At 31.8% G+C, this 24,965-nt stretch overlaps 1 protein-coding gene across 1 annotated transcript in view; it reads left to right on the plus strand.

Moving 5' to 3' along the window:
• Nucleotides 1-6,499: 6,499 nt before the first annotated feature.
• The window catches only part of LOC106683918 (protein takeout), a 40,020-nt gene continuing 21,554 nt past the window's right edge, over nucleotides 6,500-24,965 (plus strand). Inside the window, exon 1 of the mRNA XM_014425680.2 lies at nucleotides 6,500-6,633. Within this exon, the coding sequence (XP_014281166.1) occupies nucleotides 6,549-6,633 (85 nt within the window). The 5' untranslated portion in view covers nucleotides 6,500-6,548. The remainder of the gene's footprint in view (nucleotides 6,634-24,965) is intronic.

Consider the following 24,965-nt stretch of genomic DNA (forward strand, 5'->3'; position numbering starts at 1 on the left):
TCAATTTATTTTAACAAATTTCATGTAAACTATTAATCCTACGAAGATAAACATTATATACTACTTTATAGCTCATTAAACTAGCTTTAATTTGAGTGCAAATAAACATCTGTACATCAAATGGTTTTTGAGATATAGATTTTTCAAAATAAATTCACTAACTACTGATCTTTCAGTACGTCCCATACAACATTTTTATGAAATGATGCTTTTTAAAAAGCCATATCTCCAAAACTATTTAACGTAAATAACTCTAAAGAAGCACTTGATTGAACCCCTAAACATGTGTTTTATTTTTAATCTTCCAATCAGAGTTTGGCAACTATGAAACTAATAGCTGAAACTGTCATGGATACGATATTTATTAATCAATGGTTCATTCATAAATAAGGGTCGTATCCATGACAATTTCAGCTATTAGTTTCATCTATAGTTAATTTTTTCTCATCTCTCCTTCCAATTATTATTTAATTACTAATTGAAAAACATTAATTAATTATTTTATTGAATTAATATAATTGATCTTCCTTGATTAGAGGGCCATCATGGTATTATCTGACAACCGTAGACCAGAACTGCCAAATCTGAGCTCGCTTCCATCAGTGTTCCGTTAATGTCTGTCAACTTTCCCGAGGAAATGTCTAAGGCTGTGCCTTGTCACTTCCTTTTTTCGGCGTTAACGTGGAAAAGCATCTTGTACATGGGAGTTTTTAGTGCGGCGAGTGTTTTCCTAAGCAAGCATTTATGGAATATATTTTTTAAATACTTTTAATAATAGTACTCGTAAAATCCTCAATGCTCCTTACTTTGTCACAAATAAAATCATCCATAACACCTTATTATTTCATATGTAACCGACCTAGCTCGAACCAGATTTCACTCCTTCCATTATAAACTCCCTAACCACTCAAACCCCCTAGTTTCTAACCTTGCATCTTCTTCCATTCCTGACAATCCTCCGAGGCGCCTAAAAAGAAGATGGCCACGAGACTAGCTAATGTAAAATGTCATTAGAGTGCTACCAACGGGTATTTTCTCTACACGCCTGTAACACTCCAATGTAACTTAGATCAGATTTACTAAATATATTATAATGTACAGTTGTTAATAGCAATAAATAAATATTTTAAAAAAAAAGTAATAGTACAAGAGCCCAAAAGGAGAAAAAAGGCAGTTATTTCACCCCAATTTTTGATTACTTTAATGAAAACTATGTATAATTACTAGTCTAAATTGATGAGTCTGCCAAGTATAGGTAGAGGAAATAAAAAATAGCGACTGCTTCAAACCTTTAAAAAAAAATATTTTTTCTTTCGGAGCTTTAAACTATCAACAACACTAGAAAACCGAAGAGAACATAATTTAAAGCAGAGTAAATTTGCTAAAATATGAGCCCTAATAGAGCAATTTACATACAATTGTTCCCGAGAAGCAGCATTAATTGACAAGATTAACGGTACTTTATAGGAAGCCATTTTGAAAATTAATTTAATCCTTATTCCATGAATGAACCATTGATAAATAAATATCGTATCCATAGCAATTTTAGCTAATAGTTTCATGGTTACCCAACCCTGCCAATGAGGATAAAGCCTATCTAATATCAAAGCCAACTTAATTGCTCATTGATTCACTTAGTTTAATAAAAATCATTAGAGCCGTTTTGGGGAAAAACGATATAATGTGAAAAATCGATACTAGTGGCATTTGCGGTGTTTCGATTTCAGCGAAAAAGATGTTGTTACATTCTACATATATACCTACCTTAAATATGTATTTTTAGTTTCATTCGACTTTTCGTTTTTGAGCTAGGTTGTATAAAGTGCGTCTTCAACCTACGGCCTGGTATTACGTCACTTTTGACTGACTGGTCCACTATTGTTAGTGGACTATATTGAAATTAATTGAAAAAAATAAGGCATAAGGTGACATAAAGAGAATTTATTTATAGACGTTTGCTGAACAAGAAAGAATATGAATTTTAAATAATAAATCTAATGAAACTACAGGTATGAAGAGAGGTTGACTAATGACTCCACGTTCAAAAGTAACTCCACAATCTATGCAACATATTCACTACCGAACTAAATGCAATAGCAGCAGCACTTCACTACTGTTTGTCTTTGAACCACACCAACATTACAATAATTACAGATTCACTAAGTTCGATAAAAGGTTTAGATTGTATGTATCCAGAGCATCCGAAAATTTCCTACATCCATTTTCACTTAAAAACTCTACACAACATAGGTATGTCAGTTACATTTATATGGGTTGCAAACCATGTAGGAATCGCAGGGAATGAAGTAGCTGATCACGCTGCAAGAGAAGCACTCGCACTTCCGGGAAGGGGTAAAGAAATTTTAACTCCGTCAGAGATGAGCAGGCCTCTTGTAAAGGAAGTCAAAGATAAATGGCAATCTTAGTGAAACGAAAGTCCAATGAATAAATTAAAAACTATGAAAAAGGACGTCAAGCCCTGAAGTACCTCCAGTCGCAAATGCCGTAGAGAGGAGGTTGTACTGACCAGGCTGAGAATAGGTCACACGAGGCTCACCCACTCCTATCATATTTCAAAAGAAACGACTCCGAACTGCGAGTATTGCAACAACAATCTAACAATAAGCCATGTTTTCCAACGATGCCCATATTTCACACCACACCTCGATAGCTTAGGACTAAACCAAGATATCTCAAAAACCCTTGGAGACGACGATAAAGTAATAAAATTTAACGAATATTAGCAAAATAAAATAAAATATAAATGACGTTGATGACCAATGAAGTTTGACGCCACTAAATAAAAACAAACAAACAAGAGTGGTTGAATCAGAACTTTTGTGGTTGAGGTTAATGAATTTTGATTGGGGCTATGCATTTTTCTTGTCCTCCATGTCCCTCCATCTACCCTCTCCTCGGCTATCGGAGGGCTCTTCGGAAGTGACCTTACTCACTCATGTTTTTTTTTTACAGAATAAAAGAGAAGAAAAGAAGACTGCCTCTGGCCAAAGCTCGTTAGCGAGTATGAATGCCTTTTGTCCACATGGGGCGCTGGTGTTACAATCGCAAGCCTCCATATAATTTCACTTTGGTTCGAATCTTCCGTTTAAATGAAACACTGTTTTGTGAGAATGGGTTTTTTGGACTCAGAGGACCTCAAAACATGTAATTTCTTCGAAATTTTTCACGATCACAATAAATTCCATTACTATATATTTCATATATAAGTAAATGAATGTCGAAAATCATCCATCTGAGTTTATGTTCTTAATAAAATCTCTTAGACGCGTGAGAGCCTGTTATTGCTCATCAGGGTTACAATCTTGATCGTAATAAATTAGAAGGAAAATGAACACACTCATATCCTCCCCTCATGATCTCCTGACAAGGAAACCAGCCGTGTAGTGACAATACATTATGTGGAATTATGTTAATATGTTAATGCAATCAGGGAAGGAAAGTTCTTCCACTTCTTTTGCATTTCATAAACGACGGATATGTTCTCACATGACATAATCATCCCGTCCAAGTAATCTTGAAGAACAAGGCTCGTCCTGTAATTGTTTTTTATTTTCTAAAACCCAATGAAGGGTCAGCTACCCTCATTATCTTCTGATTCCGAGATCAGAGACCAACCAAGGCTAACAAGAATAGGTTTTATTTGTGCAACGAAAAATGGGTATAAAAAATGGGAATTTTAATATATATTTTTTAAATTTATTTATTAACTTTTTTTTCATAACCTCCTTTATTATTATATCGGTTTAATACATACATATTACATGATATATGTATACCTGTGAAATATTTGTTAAGAACATGTAGCTAACGCCAGTCGATTTATTAACTGTACAAAAAAATAAATGAGGTAAATGTTTCAGAGCACAGGATAATCTTGGGAAGGAACCACTCATTGGTGGTACTTCAATCGTTGCTTTAAATTAGAAGATCCTGTGGCCATCTTCTTTTCAGACGCCTCGTAGGATTATCAAGGATTATTAAGAATAAAGGGTTAAGAAGTGATGGGTATGGGTGGGTAAGGATTTTGAAATGAAAGGAGGTTTCTCTATTTCGGCCAAAATCTGCAACGCATAGGATGTTAATGTCGTTTTTTGTATATATTATATTGTAAGGTCAATTATAATATATATATTTTAAATAATCGATTTATAAAATATATATTATTTTTGTATTTGATTTTTAACCCTATGTTTAAAATAAAAAGCTATTTGAGTTCTATTCTTGGTTAAATATGTATATTTGAATGTCAAAGTGAGATTTCTTCCTGAGGAGTTTTAATTTTTTTTCCCCCCCCACCAAGTCCTCCATTGAAGCCCTTTGTGGGCACAGAGAGGGAATATCAAGATCCATTCCTTGGGGTTGCCGAAACAATAAATATTGACTGATCTAGGTAAAAATTGACCCTTCTGAAATGTGAATCCTCCCTCCAAGATCCTCTGTTTTTTAATGAAAACTTGTTTGTTAATTTTCATATTTCAAGTTTCGGGGTCTTTTTGTCATTATCAGGGTTTGATAAGGTTGAAAATAAGATTTTGTAATTGCCGAAATTTGATAACTGATGATGTTGGGTAAAGACCCAAAAAGGTTTTTTTATTAATAAAGCTGAATAGGAAAAATTCAACAATGAAACAGCTATTTAGGAAATATAATAATAAAAAAAAAATAATATTTTTAATATGATCATCAGACGCAGTTGTGGTAATATAAACGAGCCAATGTCCACAAACATATACAGATTTTTCACAAATTTTGATATGTGATACTAATTTTGTAGGAAGTAAAACCAGTGCCAATGGCACTCAGCTGCTTAAATTTATTTTTTTATCATCAAAATATTTTGTTATTTTAAAAAATATATATACTAAACCGACGTTTCGGAGTTCTCCTCAGCCACACTTCCTTTTATAATAATAATATTATTTATCTTCCTGGCTCTCTGTGTTTAAAAGGGAGAAAATATAATTGGATCTTTAGATAAATAATACAAAATAAGGATAAAAATATTAATAAAATATAGATAGATAAAAATCATGTATGTATTTTTATTATTTATTATAAATTTACTGTACAATTAAAGTTTTTCTCTTTATAAGGCTGTTTTGAAGTGATAAATATAGGTGAAAGAAGAGATGTTTGGTTGTAAAAAAGGATTTTTTAAAATTAGGATATAAATAAAAAAAAATTATATGTGACATGGGCAATTAGCCTGCAAATTGAGATTTCAAAAACCAATGACATCAATATTGAAGGTCTTGAGAATGGCCTGAGGGCCGAAACGTTGGCGAGTTGAAAGAAAAAACGATCAAAATTGTGTAAATTGATAATAAATTAATTAATATTTGAAATATCTATTATAAAAATTTTATTATGTAATTATTGAACTCATTTTTTTTTTTATTACGTTTTAAATAAATCCATACTAAGAAGATTTTTTAAATTTATTTATTGATATTTACAACTGTACATAAATACATCAAGTAAATTTGAGGAAATCATAATGGTATGGCACAAGCATGTACAGAAACTACTATAATGGTAGCACTCTAAAAACATTTTTACAATATAAGGTCTCGAGGCCATCTTCTTTTCAGACGCCTTGGAGGATTGTCCGGAATAAAAGAGGAAGCAAGATTAGAAACTAATGGGTTTGAGTGGTTAGGGAGTTTGTAATGGAAGGATTGATATCTGGTTCGGGCTAGATCGGTTACAAATGGAACATTAAGGTTTTTAATTTTTATTTATGCTGTTTTCCCTTATAAATGAACTGATCAGATGGTCAGGTATGCGGTCGCAAGAAAACAAAAATAGTTAACTATTTATTTGCCGACATTTCGCCCCACTTTGAGGCACAGCTTCAACAGGGCTGTTTCAGTTGAGGTCGAGTTTCGAATTGTCAATAGACAGCTCTGATGAGGCTCTACAAAGTGGGGCGAAACGTTGGATAATAACTAATTAACTATTTTTATTTCTCTGGCTCTGACCATCTTATATTATTAATATATGTATCATGAGCTTTCTTATACATTTAACAAATCAAATCACCACTTGGCATTACTGGAAACGGGAAAGAAAACAAAAGTTCAGCCGCGCAAAATATTGCAAGTGACCAGCGATGTTATAAGACTCATAGCACCCGACGAAAAAAAAAATCTATTTCTTTAACAAAGATTAATTTTTAAAACTTCAAACTGACAAACTTCCTAAAAATTAAATTAATAAAATAGTTAAGTACATTCATGTTGTATTTTTTTACTATCATTTTCATGTCATCATGTCATTTTTCCTAATGTTTTTTTTAATCCGACCATCACCCTCGTAAGTTTAGATTACCGAGATTACACTGTATAATATTCTTTTGACAGTAGTTATTCAAAGGATACAAATTATGCTTCTGCAGAGAGATGGATGCGGTACCCACATTATCAGCAATAAAGTACCCCGACGCCCCCTTGGAAGATGGAGTGGGGAGGCCCCTACTAGAACTCTTCTCCTCTCGCAGCCTAGCCAGTCTTGAACCGTCCTCCGCCATGGTTACCAACCTCGCAGTGCTGACTCTATCTGTTCTGGTGGCCGCAGCTTCAGCTGCTGTCCTCCACTCTGGGGCTATAATCCGTAAGTTAACTCCTTTGTATATGTGAACTAGTGTGATCTTCGACATTATTTTTTAAAAAATAATTCATCAATGTAGAAATATCTGGGAAACCAAACACCCGAAGAACTTCATACATCTTTTATTCATAAATTAGATTATTTTCAAATCCAATCCTTAGAGTACTAGAGCCGGGATAAAATAAAAGCAGTTATTTCACCCCAATTTTTTATAACTTTAATGAAAACAATGTATAATTTCTAGTCAACATTGATGAGTCTGCCTAGTATAGTTTGGGGGAATAAAAAATGGTGACTATTTCAAAACCTTAAAAAAAAACACTAATTTTTCATTCGGAGCTCTATACCTTACAAACTACCAACACTAGAAAATCTAAAAGAACATTATTTAAAGAAGAGTAAATTTGCTGGAATATTAGCCTATTTACGTACAATAGTTCTCAAGATATAGCTTTTTAAAAAGCAACATTTCTTAAAAGTGTACTGAAGGATTAGTATTTGGTTAATTTATTTTGAGAAATCTATATCTTATGAACTATATGACATATAGATGTCTATTAGAACACAAATTAAAGCTACTTTACCACACTATAGTGTGTGTATACATTATACGTTATAACGTAGTTTAAGACCTTTATCCTCGTAGGGGTAGTAGTTTTCATGATATTTCCTAAAATATATTTCGGATGAAAAGTTTGATTTATGAAAAACTTTATTTCAGAATCCGTAGGGCGTACAGATGTTTGCCAAGCTAGTGAAATTTTCTATAAAATAGTTTATAAAGTTTATCTTTGTAGGAGTAGTAGTTTTTATGGTATTTAACAAAATAAATTCAGAAACTGTTAATTTCTATTTGTTCTAATAAAATGTTTGATTTTGAAAAAATATATCTCTAGACCCATTAGACAAACATTTGTCTGCCAGCTATCAAAATAAAGGAAATTTTACTTACTATAAAACAGTTTATGACACTTATTTTCGTAGGATAAGTATATTTTTATGATATTCGCGGATGAATATAAATTTGACAAATGGAAATTTGTTGGAACAACTATAAATCAATTTAGTTTAGCAAATATCATGAAAACTCTTCCTTCAACGATAAACATTATAAACTACTTTATGGTCCATTAAACCTTATAACTGTTGAAAATTCTTCAATGATGTATTTGATAATGTGGTCTTCTTAACTTTGCATAACTATGAAATTAAAGACTTATTATTTGTTTTTTTTTGGAAGAAGAAAGTTGACCGTATGAAGTAGATTGTAGGAAGATAGCCCGGGTGATGGTCAATAAAGCTAGCAAAATAGTAAAAGAAAACTATTTATTGCTAACGAACGTTTCGCCCCACGTTGCCGGGCATTAACAGCACTAATCAATACAAACACTTAAATGATCTAAACAAAAAATATTTTTAGTTGTTTTTATATATATTAGTGGGGCGAAACGTCGGAAAATAAATAATTGTTAACTATTTTTCGTTTTCTTTTGACCACACCCCTGATTATTTTTTGATTATTTTATTAATTTAAACTTTTATTTTTATCTTTAGACCTGCGGTTCCCAATCATGCTAAAGTACGTAGATTTTTATAAATGAAAATGTGCTAAAAGCTTTGGATAGATGTATAAATATATAGTTTGAAGGTGGCTTATTTGAAGCCATGATAGTTTGTTTTATTATTAGTAAACACCATTCCAGTCCCACTTGTATCCTCACAAGGTCGTCCAGTTTTTGTGTGAATTTTCTACCTCTTAGAAAAACTGCTAGAAAACAATCTCACATATAAATATAAATACAATTTTAAAACATTTTCATCTCATATCATATCACTCCGGTCATAATATATTTTTTTAATTTATTGATATTTATAACTGTACATAAAATACATCAAGTAAATTTGAAGTAAGATCATACGTGAGAAACTACCCATTGGCAGCACTCTAAAAACATTTTTATAATATAAGGTCTCGAGGCCATCTTCTTTTCAGACACCTCGGTGGATTGTCCTGAATAAAATAAGAAGCACGTTAGAAACTAATAGATTTTAGTGGTTAGGGAGTTTATAATGGAAGGATTGATATTTGGTTTGGGCTAGATCGGTTATATGGGGAACATTAAGGTCTTTATGGATGGTTTTATTAGTAAAAAAGTAAGGAGAATTGAGGATTTTACGAAGTATTTTGGATTGTAAGGATTGAATACGAGAGAAATTCGAAGGTTTAGTGGAGCCCCTAAGATCAACTGTTTACATCCAGATAGGCCTTATTATATATATTCACGTAGATCAGTCTTTAGTAATGGATTGGAAGTTTAGACCGTTTGTCTAGTGAGTGCTGTAATGGTCGGAATCTGCGTACAGTTTCCTGTCTTTTCAGTCTAGTGTGAGGATTCCATGTTAGTTGTTTGTCCAGATGTAGTCCAATGTAGCGGATCTGATCGACAGGGGTAAGAACAATCATGTATACTGTAGGGCAGTCGGCAGGTTTACGACGAAAGGTAAAGGTGATTTGATGGGATTTATTTTACTCCTCCAATTACGGCACTATTCTTCGAGGGTTGCGATATGGGGTTGGAGAGTTCGGGATACAATTAAAGGGTTATTATTAACTGTGAGCACAATAATATTAAATATTAAAATATATTTTCAAGCATACTACTTCCATTTGTAAATGAAAATCACAAATACTTTCTGTAGTTGTAAGTTTGAAAATAGACTAAAGTATATTTTTCAATAAGCCATTTAATATTATTATTATATAATGACGAGGGAGAATATGAAGATGTTTAAAAATTTGAAGGTTAATAACGTTTTTTAATAATATGAAGTACTATTATGTTTTGGCGTGTATGTGTTTTTCATTCAAATAATTTTGTCGTGTGTGTGTTTTACATAGTTATGTAATGCATCGTTAATATCGTGACGAAAAGGATGAAAACTTGAAAGTTATGTAGTTTTTTTAATATTGGCGTGTGTGTGTTTGTGATTCAAATAATTATGTAGTGTTTTGGAGGAAGATAGTCAATAATACAGCAATAAGGTGGCGGTCAATAAAGCTATCAAAATAGTAACAAGCTACTATTTATTGCTAACTAACGTTTCGTCCCACATTGCAGGGCTTCGTCAGGGCTAAATAAGAAAAACAAGATACAAACATTGTAGAATATACAAACATTGTAGAATATAATTTATGTTCTGTTAATTCTAAAGTTTTAAATATCTTGTTTATCTTATTTAGTCCTGACGAAGTCCTGCAAAGTGGAGCGAAACGTTAGTTAACAATAAATAGCTTGTTACTATTTTGATAGCTTTAATGACCGCCATCCGGACTATCTTACTACAATCTACTTCATACGGTTAACTATCTTCTTATAATTGTGTAATGTGGGTGTTTTATGTAGTTATGTTATATATCGTTAATATTGTGACGAGGGGAGTGAAAATGTTACAATGTTTGAAGTTTAATAAAGTTTTTCAATCATGTGACGTATCATTTATTATGTTGCGTAGTTTGTGTGTGTTTGTGATTCAAATAATTATGTTGTGTGTGTATCTTTCATGTAGATATGCAGATGAAAAAGTTTGAAAATTTGAAGGTTAATATGGTTGTTTCTTTATACTTTTGAATAGATGTTCATGTAAACCATAGAGTTTTTTTGTTTATTTTTTTGGGGAGGGAAGTTTAATTTATTTTTTAAATTACATTTTTTTTAAATATTAGTTTATGTAATACAAATATAAACATTTCCAGACTATTTCCTTAAAATCTTACAAATAAATCTAATAATATTGTTTTTGTGTTGATATTATAGAACTATCGTCTTTCGATAATCTCTCAGAAAAAGTTCATATTACACAAAGTTAAAATTACCGATAGTTTAAGATGATATAAGCTCAAGTAAATATACATATGTTAGGAAGGAAAAAATACAAATGTAAAATTATTAAAATTTTGTTATGCATAAATATATGATCTTTGAATTAAAGTATACAAAATAATAAACAGATTAGTTAAATACAATCATAAAAAAAAAATTTCGTGCATCAAAGAACTTTAATTTTCCACTCTTGGTTTTTGAGGCTGATCACAAAAACACACACATAGATCATTTTACGTCACTTTATTAGGACAGAAGAGATTTCAAAACGTTAATTTCTGTTTATTTCAAAACTCGAATTCGCAATTTTTCGCGATCGTAATATATTCCTTTACAACGAGCATATTCCAAATATAAGCAAGTGAAACATTGAAGAATCAGATTTTAGTAAAAAACATGTTAATACATAACCCACCAATCACAATTAACATTGTAATTATTTGGGATAATATTCTTATCTATGTTAATATGTTATCATATTATTAATTCGATTTTTTTTAGTCTTCCTGCCCCAAAGTATCCTTTAATAGCACCCCACTTATTCCTGTCGAATAGATGCTTTACTAGGGACTACAAGACTAAAAATACAGGAAACTGCTCGTCGATTCCGACTATTACAGCACTTACTAGACAAACGATCTAAACTTCCAATCCATTACAAAAGACTGATCTATATTACTATATAGGTATGATAATAAGTCCTATCTGGACATACGGAGTTTTATTAAATCTTTACAATCCAAAGTCCTTCGTAAAATCCTCAAGTAAGGACTTTGTCACAAATCGAGTCATCCATCAGGACCTCAATGTTCCATATGTTGGCGATTCGGCCAAAACCAGCTACCAATACTTTCATGATAAACTTCCTAACCACTCAAACCCATTAGTTTCTAATATTGCAACCTCTTTCATTGCGGACAATCCTCCAAGGCATCTGAAAAGAAGATGGCCCCGAGACCTTATATTGTATAAATGTTTTTAGAGAGCTACCAATGGGTAATATCTCTACATGCTTCTACCACACCATTATGATATTACTTCAAATTTACTTGATGTATTTTATGTACAGTTGTAAATATTAATTGGGGCTCCACTAAACCATCGAATTCCTCTCGAATCCAATCCTTACAGTCCAAAATCCTTAATGCCCCTTACTTTGACACAAATCAAGTCATCCATCAGGACCTCAATTTCCATATATTGCCGATTTGGCAAGAAATAGATACCAATCCTTCCACGATAAACTTCCCATCCAACCCCGCTTTTTTCTAACCTGGCTTCTCCTTCATTACCTGATATTCCTCATAGGCGTCTGAAAAGAAGGTGGTCTCGAGATCTTCTCCTCTAGAAATGTTATTAGAGTGCTATGAATGGGTAGATTTTCCACATGTTTGTATCATGTCATTTTATAACTTATAACAAATTTACTGGTTGTATATATTATTGTACAGTTGTAAATAACAATAAATAAATTATTTAAATAAAAAAAATTGTATAACGCTTGACATGGCAGTGCACAAAGTTTTTGTGAAATGCAGTTTTTCTTTATTTTTATGTTGATGATTTTGTCTCTAAGTGAATTTAATGTTTTGGAAATTAATTTTTTTATTTATTTCTATATTATTTTTTATAATATATATTAATATTCATATAACGAAGCTTAACATGAGCTTGAAAAGAGAGTGAAGACGGAGAACTAGTTTCTCACTTTCTCTCCCTCACACACTTTTTACTTCATGTAGTATTCAATACGCGTTTTTCTCTATGCATTCTTAAATATAAATTCTTATTAAAAAATATCAGTTAATTTATATATATTTTTATTATTAGTTCGATACTAGTAGTATCGATAATAATAACAATAATTATATAACAACAATAAAACATATAACATGTACAACGTTTCGGCCGATCCAACCATCATTAAGAACAATCTGATAAAATAACGCTTTAATTATAGATTTTTATTTCAAAAGCAAATATGAAGCATAAAATATACTTTTTTTTTTAACTGTTGAATATTTTTTTGTTTGTTTTCAACTGATTGGTTTCAAGGAGCTTTCTTAAATGCTCTAAAATGTTAGTTTGGTTGGCAAGAAAATTTATTAGATAATTTACGTTTTCCAACTGTTGAATTAATGCCAATGTTTTTAATATGTAACTGACTCTATGTTGTGAATACATTATTAATTCATTCGACTATATAACTGAAAATGGGGTCAAATAAATAATCAACTGATTGATTTATTTTATTTCTTCTTTATTTAACCCTTATCAGTCGCAGCGAAAAAGTACTGTTGTCACGTGAGAGGTGACGTACGACTGATAAGGGCTAATTTACATATACGAACCGGCGTGTAGCTCTCCCCGCCCTTTTTCTTATCCTTAAAACTTACAACGAGAGTTGGCCGATGAACGAGGACGACGTCACAATCTCTCAAAGAGACCATTCCACCATAAATAATTAAATGGTAACCTTCCCTTCCCGCCCTCTCTCCGAAATCCCATGATAAGAGCCTGGCTTCTCTTACCATTAAGAGATTAACTAGTTTCTTTAGTTTGTCATTTAAATTAAATTACAATAAAAAAATATCCTTGTAGTCTCAACAAGTTTATTTTTTTACGTCCCGACCATTCTCAAGGATATCTTCTTTATAATATCACAGCTAACAATGTCATTAAATGTTTGTAGGCTATACCATGTTAAAAGGTATCAGTATAGGATTGTAAGCAGCCCTATTTAAAGTCATGTTAAATGCGTAAGAGCTCCTAGCGGATTTTCTTAGCAACTTGTTTTATAACCTTTCCTTCTAAAACTTCCTGTTATTGTTTAGTTCTAAGTTTTGATTAAAGTAATTTATTACAACATGCCTAAAGTAAGTTAAAAGTGGAAGTTGTGCAAGTTTGGCCACTGAGTGACTTTTTGATCTTGTAAGTTGTGAGGAAGAGAATCAGGATGTGCTAATTGACAACTGTAATTACATTATTATTATTTTCAACCATTGCTTTATTAGTTATAAAAACATCCAAAACGATACTAACACAAAAATAAAAACTATGAGCAAGTAACCTAACACATCAAACAAAATGACGAGCCCAGCTGGTCTGTTGCGTGACATTTCCATTGCTTGGATTTGGCTTCTGTCTATCGAAATACTAAAAATATAATTATATTATATATATGATTTTTCGAATCATGAAGGAGATAGTCGGGGTGTGGTCAAAAGAAACAGAAACTATTTAACTATCATTTATAGTTTATTTATTTTTATATTTTTAGTTAATTATTTTTTGTTCCTTTTGGCCGCACCCCCGACCATCTTCGTATATTTTATATTACATTATTAATCCTGAAATAACATTTAAAATCCATGAGTACTGGAGGTGAACTACATTATACAGAGATTGGTTACAACTATTGCCATAATGACAGTGAACAATGTATGATATTTAAATAGTTTAAACCATGGCAAACCTTTTACCAGCCAATCTAAATAAACTATCCACACGCTAGCACAAGCGTGAATTTGCTATTGTTTGGCAAACGTATAGAACCTTTTCTTGAAACCAAATTATTTTGTCTTGAACTAAATTTGTTTTTAAAATTAAGAGAACTGCTGAATATATACCAAATATTTTTTCTCAATTAATTATTATTTACATTCCTTAGGGATATTCATGATGTTGTGTTAAATGTAAAATGTTTTACCAAGCTAAATGTTATAAGTATAGGATTGTGAGCAGCCCTATTTAAAGTCATGTTAAATGCATGAGAGCTCCTAGCGGATTTTCTGAGCACCTTATTTTATAACCTTTCCTTCAAAAACGTCATGTTACTGTTTACTTCTAAGTTTTGATTATAGCAATTTATTACAACATGCCTAAAGTGGAAGTTGTGTGAAAATATTGCCCCTCAGTGTCTTGACGATCTAAATTGTGAGGAAGAGAATCAAGATGAGCTGACAGCAGTCATTACATTATTATTATTATTGCCATTCATTGCTTTACTAGTAATAAAAACATCCTATAGTTTTGGACTGACACAATTAAACACAAACTACGAACAAGTAATATGTATAATACTATATTGCTTGCTACTACCACAACAAACAAAATGATCACTAGCTCAGCTGGTCTTATGCGTGACTTCATTCTCCATTTAACAGACCTAGTAACAGACTCTCAACCATGTTATATATTATGTCGTTTTACCACGCTAAGAGAAGGAAATATTTCTCTATTTAACATGAGTTTTTCCATTTAACACGTTTTAACATGTTAAACTGAAGATATGAATACCCCTAGTACCCAGTACAATCTAATCAATCTCTTTATCAGGAACACATGCTAGTATGTATGCATATAGAATGTACTGTTGATAAAATTATAATAAATGAAATATTGGATACAAATAGTTTAATTGACTAAGATATATTTTGACAAAGGCAGAATAGCCTTTAACTTCTTAATTACGTTGCTTGCTGTGATATTATAAATAAGATATCCTTGAGAATAGACGGAAAGGACAAAACGTAGGAGTTATAAAAAAATAAACAAGTTGAGATTATACAGATATTTTTTTATTTTCATTGAGAACTAATAACTTATATCGAGCTGCATTGTAACAATTGTACTAAGAATTGGCCTGGATTCCAAAGATGTATAAAAATAAAAGTATTTCTTGTAGGCAGTAATGAAGAAGACGTTATCCTGTATTTATTTGCATTCAGAAGAGTATCATAGGCTCATTTCCTTGCTTCGAGGTAAGAATTTCGCCTTGAGAGCTCACTACAAGCAAGGAAGCGTTTCAATAATTGAGCTTGATAATTCAAGCAGCGTCATTATCTTTTTAATGAGGAAATTCAACCTTAATTCTAGGACGATAAATTGAATATAATAGTGAAATATAAGCATTAATTTGGGAGAAAAAAAAGAACAATAAACCTCGAGGAGAATTGTTCCTAAATTACAAGAGACTCGAATCAAAAGACGTTTTAGCTACTACTTACTAGTTAATAGCCGCCATTTCGATTTGAAACCGGTTCTAACCGGTGTCTTGGTATTAGGCACATTAACCTCACCGGGCTTCCAACTGCGCAATACTTCAAGAAGGCACGAGAGCAGAGGTTCGCCTCCATCTTGGATATGTATTTTATTTACAACTAGTTTTATATATATAAAAGATTGAGAGATTTCACATAACTAACACTGATTTCTGTAATTACGACAGACAAACTTTACAAACTTTTAATCACTTACTTTTCGCCTGGACCCTGCAAAATTAACAAAGGTTCAATTTAATAAAACCCTGCATAACACATGGAGATACATGGCCACTTAAGGAATCTAAAATCTTCAGAAAATATAAAAAAGAGGCGGTGCACTTCATCTCAAGAATAGATTCAGCCAAAATTTGATCCTCTTATATAATAAATATTAATTTAATTATGTTTTGTTCTAATTCAATATTCAATTCCCACATCTTCATTGTATTTATATTTATTTATTTTCATAATTATAAGATATAGTTGACCGTGGATGAATAATATGAGGGGAAGATGGTCGGATGTGGTCAAAATATAACACAAATAAGTTGAAATAACTTATTTAATCGCGCCGACGTTTAGGCCAGATTTTCTAGCCTTCATCAGGACTGTTAGCATGATATCTGACAGCCAAGTGGCTGTCACTTAGAAGTCTTGGAAGAAATTCTGAATAAAACCATATAAAAAAAAACCACATATATATATATATATATAGCAACAGTTAATAAAAGATTAATCTCGTTTAAGAAAAACATTAAAATATTAAGTTTGATTCAAATGAATAGTTGTTTCTGGCACAATAGAGAAACTGTTATGCCGCTGTAGGATAACACACACTTTCCTATACACGCGTTAAAGTCCCCAAATAGCCTGCCTGAAAAACGAAACGAGATTTCTATCCTTTCGAAGTTGGGCGAAACGTTGGCTCACATTAAATAGTTTTATTACTATTTGATAAACAAAATATTTTAACATTTAAATTTTTAAAAGCCTTTAAATAATTCTTTTATGAAATAAAAAATGTAATAAAGTTATAAAATGCATTTAAAGCCCATAACGATTCAATTTAAAAATAATTACACCTTTAAATTTTAATTTAAACTTTAAAAATTAAACTTAACAAAATGTTGACAACTATAAATACTATTTGAGTTCTTCTGACCACATCCGGAACCTTTTGTTAAAAATAAGAAGGTTTAATAATTTTACTATACAGTCTTAGTACAATAGTCATCTTCAATTTAAAAGTATTATTCTTATTAAATTGAATCATTATGGGCGTCAAATGCATTTCATAAATAAATTAATTTTTTTTAATTCATTCAAAGAATTATTTAAAGGCTTTTAAACATTTAAATGTTGGAATATTTTGTTTATATTGTATTAAGTTTTTAATTCTAAATTAGATTGAGGTCACAGTAAACATGATATGCAGTGCTGGGCGTGGTCGAAAAGATGGCTGTATATTTGTAGCTGTTAAGCATTTAAATATTCATTTACATAATTGAACTGACGTTAGTTTTGTGTTATTTCATAAATATATTATATTTTTAATTCATTTAAATAATTATTTAAGGCTTCTGAAAATTTAAATGTCGAAATATTTTGTTTATATTGAGTTAAGTTAACGTGATATACAGTGCTGGCTTGATCGGAAAGATGCTTGTTACATTTATTGTTAATATTTTGTTTAATTGTTAAGCATTTAAAGTTTTATTTATATAACTGAACTGAGGTTAGTTCTGTCTTCTGTTTTATTATAATTTTTTTCTTTTATTTATTTATTGACATTTACAACTGTAAATTAACATAAAAGTGCATCTTGTACATTTGATGTTAGAGTAAAATGATATTAGCAATTTTTTAAAAAAATATATTTAATGATATTTAGAACTTTATTTACATAAAAATATATCTAGTTAATTCTTATTTGATGTTTTGATGTATGATCACAGTTACAGTTAGAAACTAATGGATTTTAGTGGTTAGGGAGTTTATAATGGAAGGATTGATATCTGGTTCGGGCTAGATTGGTTAGGGTTACAAATGGAACATTAAGGTCTTTATGCACGATTTTATTTGTGACAAAGTAAGGAGTATTGAGGATTTCGGATTATAAGGATTGGATACGAGAGGAATCCGAAGGTTTAGTGGAGCCTACAGTTTAACTCCTTATCTCCAGATAGGTCTTATAATAGTTGTGTAGATCAGTATTTTGTAATGGATTGGAAGTTTAGACTGTTTGTCTAGTAAGTGGATTTTTATATTTACTTTTTACGTGGAGTTTTTAGTCAATAAACAAATTGTGTTCAAGTCTAAAAATGCACTACCATTAATGCTCTGTTTGAAAAACCAATGTTAGTTTAGTAAAATAAAATATTAAAACTAAACCTTTATAGTAGTACTTATGTAAGTTGAAAAAATATTTAAAAGGCCAAACTATCAATGGCCTATACAGTTTGCATGAGAACAAGACTTATTAATGCCAATTATAATAAAAAAAGAAAAGATAAATAGAATCTTGTTATGAGTGACCTCCTTGATAATTATTTCCAAATAAGTACAACCATTCACCGCGATAATTGAGGCTATGATAAATTAATCATGACCAGCACGGACGGATGTAATTAAAACCAACCGTATAGATTTTTATCAATTAAATCATTAAACTAATTGCTAATTAAATTTAAAAAAAAACTTTTATTGTTTTTCTAGACGAGTGAACATGGACACAATGGCTTAATGGTAAATATTTTTAATAATACCAACATACAATTTAGTCTATTTTTTTTGTTTATACCTATAAATGGAATATATAGCAAGAGAAAGTGTTAAATTTCTAATTCAAGTTTTTGACGGAAATAGACGTTTTAATGCCCTCTGATATCTAATAACCTATTCTCTGTGTGTAAATAACCTAGCTGAAATACGAAATTGAAATGAAACATTTTAGACGGGTATTATCCTGAGATGTTATAGCAATTTTTTTTATATAATCAACTGATATCGATTTTATCGAAAAAGTTGCTGTAAAAATCATCTGATATGAAGTTCCAGTTTATAGAATCGATTTTCCACTTTTTCTTATTTTCACCAAAACGGCTTTAACAATTTTAAATATAATCGATGAATCAATGAGAAATTCAGTGATCTTAAGAAATTGATTACCAGATTGTTTTTATCCTCATTGATAAATACTAACAGGGCTTAAATACCGAATTTTCTAAAATTCATCGAATCAATATATTTATGTTTATTTATTTGAAAAAAAAAAGTTCTCATTGACAGCAACTTTATCTATAAAATAGAAATGCTACTTTATAAAATCGATTCTTTACATTTTTTCGATTTTATCGAAATCGCCTCTTACGATTTTGTTTGTCGAATGGGGGGGGGGAGCAACGATTCATCCCTGAAATCGAAGTTTAATACTAATTATTATATTTATTATTATTAAGCCATCCAACCGGTAAAATAATAAAAAAATTTTATATATTTTTTAACTATTATTTGTTTTCCAAAAATTTCTCTCTTAGGTCCAGTCAAGTTAGGAGAGAGGGAATTAGCTATAGTAGAAACTAATAACTAACATTGCCATGGATACGACCCTCATTCATGAATGAACCATTGATAAATAAATATCGTATCCATGGCAATTTTAGCTAATAGTTTCAACTATAACTAATTTTTGCCCATCTCTGCCTAGCAATTTATCCAAAGAGATATGAACAAAGTCATGTTAGTTAATACCAATCGGCCTTGGTAGATGCATCTCTTTGGCCATGAGCCTTCAGCGTGATCGATAATTATTATATGCAAACTTAATGATCAATTATTCCTCTGGCTTCGTTTCGAAATACCAGAGGGGAGGGAAGGCCAGTTATATTTTCTCTTATTAATAACTTGATTTGATTGCGGAAGATTGTTTTATAATTTCATAACTACTGCAGTAACATTTCAACGTTCAATTATTCATTCACGATCGTTTGAAGAGAGGTATGAGGTGAACCGAAGTAAGCTTTTAACCAAATATAACTTTTTAAAAAAAGCAACATTTAATAAAAACATGTACTGAAAAATCAGCAGTTAATGATTTTATTATGAGAAATGTATATTTCAGAAACCAGAAGACGTACAAGTATCTGCCAACACTCAAATTAAATTTAGTTAAATGTACTATAACGTAGCTCATAACGTTTATCTCCGTAGGAGTAATATTTCTTATGATATTTGACAAAATAAATTTAAAAAATGTTAATTTCTAGTTGTTAAAGTAAAATTTTTGATTTTTGAAAACATATATCTTAGGAACCTTAAGACAAAGATGTGTCTGTCAGCACCCTAAATAAAGGTAATTTAACTTACTAAAAAGTAGTTTATGTCACGTATCTTCACAAGCGTAGTAGTTTTTACGAAATTCGCATATGAATATAAATATTGCACAGGAAACTTTGCCCGAACAACTATAAATCGATATATTTTAGCAAATATCATAAAAACTACTATTCCTGCGAAGATAAACGTTATAAACTACATCACAGTACATTACACCAGCTTTAATTTTAGTGGTAATAGACATCTGTCCATATTTTTTGAAATATAGATTTATCGAAATAAATTCACTAACTTCTCTATTTCATTACATTTTTTTTTTATTAAATGTTGCTTTTTTGAAAAGCTATAGCTTGGAAACTATTGAACGGTAATAGCTTTATTAGGGCTCATATTTTAGCAAATTTACTCTACTTTAAATGATGTTCCCTTAGGTTTTCTAGTGTTGCGGGTAGTTTTACAGATATAGAGCTTTGAATGAATTTTTTTTTAACGTTTTGGAACATCCGCTATTTTTTATTCCCCCGACTTATACTTGGAGACTCATCAATTTTGAATGTTAATTATGCATAGTTTTTATTAAAGTAATCAAAAATTGGGGTGAAATAACTGACTTTATTCTCCTCTTGGGCTCTTGTACTATAAGTAGTCCTGTAGTTTACTCGTAATAACTTGATGTGACAGCAGATTTGACAGACCTTGCCCAATCTCCAAGTAATTTCCTTCTCGCCGCAAATCCAGGTCGGTTCTTCAATAATCATCGAGCCTCGATCGAAGGCTGCCTAGTCGACCCAGTTGGAAGTCAGGTTCCCCTTGGTCCGGTTCCTGCCTGCCAAGGAAGTCCTGGAGCTTTCACCTCTTCAGGTCTAGAGGTGGCTTCAAGTCGTAAAGGGAAAGCTGTTGGAAGCCGAGTTTTTCGACTAAACCAATGTGAACCTCTTAAAATGTCATGGGAGTATTCTGTATTTGGGATAAATATCAACGCTCTTCAAGCTTCTTCTTTCCTCATTTATTGAAGTGAAACTTTGAAAAAAAAAAAAAATGTACTAGATCAGACGAAAAGTGTAACGCTTACTTTTGTCAATAAATAATTGCTATAAAGTTGAAATGAGTAATAGTTGAATTACTTAGAGAATTACTTGCTTAGACAATAATGAAAAAAAAAGTATTCCATGCGCAATTAAATCTTGAGTCCCAATAATTTCAATTAATTCATTTTCGTTTTGCTAAAATGTTTCTTCTGCCAATACAGCCCCATCTCCTGTTCCCATCAAGCCTTTCTTGTTGGCAGCAAAATATGTTTTTGTAGCCTTCTTGATACTTCAATACTTATTTCTTAAAGTACAAGACTTCCTTCATTGTACATGTTGGTTTAGTGTTGAGCTCTTTTTCTATTTCATCCCTACAGTCTAGATTTTCTATGGATGTAACATTGTCAATTTTTTTTTTTTTTATTCGATGCCATATTTTTGTACCAATCCTAAAAGAATTTTCTTCCTCTTTAAGGGAGAAATTCGGGCTTCTCTTTTTTCATACTTAAATAAAAAATTCAATGTAATTGCACAAATGAGAAAACAAAATAAAAAAAATCAAGACACTTTTTCAATTTTTCTATTTATTTTATGTAAAATATATAATTTTAATTTATATAAAATGATAATACTTTTGATTCATTATTGTTGCCAATTTCCTTCGAGCTCAGACGTCCTTCATCCTTTGAGAGTGTCGCTCCTTCTCCTCCTGGGTCCATTCCACCTTTTCCGAAAACCTGCCTCTTGTATAGTTTTTCGAAATAGTGTTCTGTCAGTTATTATCTCTGTGTTCATGCCGATGTTCTTCATGTCATTTTCCACTTATCGAAACCAAGTGGGTGTGGATTTGTAATTTCTTAATATGTCAAAGAGGTGCTTTGTTGTCTATCGTTTTCCATTCTATGAATATGCCCATAAAACGGTAAGTCTTCACAACAACTGTCACCTTTTCAATTTTTAAATATAGTTCTTCATTGGGTCTGATTTTAAATCCAAAATCACTGTTGGTTTTAGGCCCCAAAATCTTCCTCAGAATTCTCCATTCGATTTTTTCTAATTTTTCTAGATCCAAAATTCTGTTTAGTTTAAGTGTTTCCGATACATAGAGTCGATCAGTAAAATGCGCAATGGTGAGCACAACCTGCCAAGTAAAATCCTGTGGATTATCAGAGCCTTTTGAAGTGGAATGTGGCCTAAGACAGGGTGACCCAATAGCCCCTCTCCTGTTTAATATCGCTCTACAAGCAATCATAAATAGAGCAGGAATAAGTCAGGAAGGAACAATATTTACAAAGATGACCAAAGTTCTGGCCTATGCTGACGACGTCGTCATCATCGGTAGATCCCTGCAGTGTATTAGGACTGCTTTCGAAGCGATGGATCTCGAAGCAAAAAGGATGGGTCTGCATAATAATGAGGAAAAAAACAAGATTATGCTGTTGGGTAAGAAGCCTCTGGACCAGAGGATGAGTCGCGTGGAAATGGGCGAAGTGGTAAGAAGTTTTCCTTACCTTGGCTCTATTATCGATGAGAACCAGGATGAAGAAGAAGAAGTTAAAAGCAGATTTGCTGCTGGAAATAGAGCTTATTTCTCCATTGTAAGGCTAATTAAAAGCAAATTTGTTAGCCACACCCCCTGTAGTTCACCCTGTACAAAACGTTAATAAGGCCAGTCGTCACATACGGTGGAGAAACTTACGCTAAGTAATAAAAGGATTAACCTGCTAGACAGGTTTGAAAGAGTAATTCTGAGGAGAATCTTAGTGCCCGTATGCGAGAATGGTAATTGGCGAAGAAGGAAAAATGGTGAACTATTTGGGCTCTATAAGGAATGTAGCATCTCTGCGTACATAAGGATAAATAGGCTTAAATGGCTTGGCCATGTAATGAGGATGAGCGAGGAAAGAGTGGCACATAAACTGTACAGTTAAGTTCCGGATGGTGTGCGGTAACGTGGTAGGCCGAAGGGCCGATGGAGGGATGCTGTGAGGTGGGATCTGCGACAACTTAGGATCCCAGTTACCCTTACAGGAGATAGAGAAAGATGGTTGGCGGCCGTTGAGCAGGCCAAGGGCAGCCTCTTGCGCCTGTTGTGCCAGTAAAAGAAGAAGAAGATACATAGAGTATTTTGGGTCTAACTGCTGTCTGAAAATGTTTCAATTTCGTGTTCCTGGATATAGATTTCTTGTAATGTAATACAATCCTTCCATTTTTCGTACTCTATTGTCTGTTGCTCCTTCTTTGGTTTTGTTGGATACCAATTCTCCGAGATATTAAAAGCAATCCGTTTTCATTATTGTGTCGTTATTGATCTTAAGACACTGTGGTGCATCAGATATGTTAGTCATTAATTATGTCTTTGCAAAGGATATTTGCAATCCTACTTTGGAAGCTTGTTACTGTAGAGCAGAGATTTGTTCTTGTTTATGTTCAAATGAGTCAGTGAGTAATGACTTGTCATCTGCAAAAGGTAGGCAATCTACAGTAATCTTATTTGGGTTTCTTCCAAGCTATAAGCCGTTGGTGTTTATTGCTTTTCTCCATTCCCTTACCACTTTCTCTTTTCAAAATAATTTATTATATTGATACAATAACTTTTTTATTTTACAACTGATCAATAACCACCTTCTCGGCATTGCATATTAAATTTTTTTTTAAATACCCTTATTGAAATTTACAACTGTATATTACATAATACATTTAGTAAATATGATCATAGTTAAAATGGAGTGTCACAGGCGTGCCGAGCGACTACTCATTCGTAGCACTCTAATGACATTTTACATAAGCTGTTCTCGTGGCCATCTTCTTTTCAGGCACCTCGGAGGATTGTCAGGAATAGAAGAGGATGCAAGGTTAGAAACTAGGGGATTTGAGTGATTAGTGAGTTTATAGTAAAACATAAATTTAAAATCCGAACTATAATACATTTTGGACTTCAACATTCAGGAACGATTATTAACACAGTATTACATGTTAGAAGTAACTTTTTAAAGAAAGAAAGTAAGGGAGTTAACCACGCCCTCGTATATCAGGTTAACTAACATTGAAGTCAACTGCCTTTGTAATCTAAAACCACTCACTGAATATTGAACACTAAATTTCAACATTGACTAAAGGCTATTCAGCTGTAATTATTAATGGTAGTTGTCCTTGTGCTCTGTATGTGCAAAATATGTAAACAATTTCTAATTTAAATTTAGTTATTAACCACTCAAACCCATTAGTTTCTAACTTTTCTTCCTCTCCCATTCCTGACAATCCTCTGAGACGCCTGAATAGAAGATGGCCACGAGACCTGCTAATGTAACACGTCATTAGAGTGAGCAATGGGTAGTTTCTCTACACGCCTGTAACGCTCCAATTTAACTGAGATTAAATTTACTAAATGTATTATAATGTACAGTTGTAAATAGCAATAAATAATTTTTTTTTAAATTTTTGATTGAGTGTTCCCCGAATTAATGAGTATTTGTATTAAAAACAATAAGAAAAACTTTTCCTTCTAATCTCTATTAGTTTAATAGATTGGAATAAAGATCGATCAAATTAACACCACTCGATGAACGTCTCATTATCAAACGAGCTTGAGCTTCAGTATAGATGCTATCAAGATTAGGCACGGAAAATGGTATCAGTGCTTCATTGTAATCTTCAGTTATTAAGGAGGTCAATCAAGATTTTATTAATCTTTTTGGGCAAGGTTACTTGTTATACCTAACAGTTTTAGCTCTGCTGTGAAAAACGAAATTTAGTTATCATTAGGAGGATTGTTTCCAGAGTTAGTTATTAGATAGCGTTAGTTTCCAAACAAGAAACCCATAATAACATTTAATTGTTAAGAGAAAAACAAGTGTACAACTCGATTCTTTATAATCTAAAAGATATATTGTCTATACAAAATAAAGACAGGTTAAAACAGGTTTGCCACTTGCCGCAAATCCAAGACTTGAAGAAATGTTTGAATACAAAGGAAGCAACAAACGTTGGTTTGTTTGTTTGGTTGTTTAGTGGCGCCAAACTTCATTGGTCATCAACGCCATTTA

This window comes from Halyomorpha halys, unplaced genomic scaffold (assembly GCF_000696795.3).
Source record: "Halyomorpha halys isolate HHAL.00 unplaced genomic scaffold, Hhal_1.1 Scaffold527.1, whole genome shotgun sequence".
In the NCBI taxonomy this organism is placed as follows: domain Eukaryota; kingdom Metazoa; phylum Arthropoda; class Insecta; order Hemiptera; family Pentatomidae; genus Halyomorpha; species Halyomorpha halys.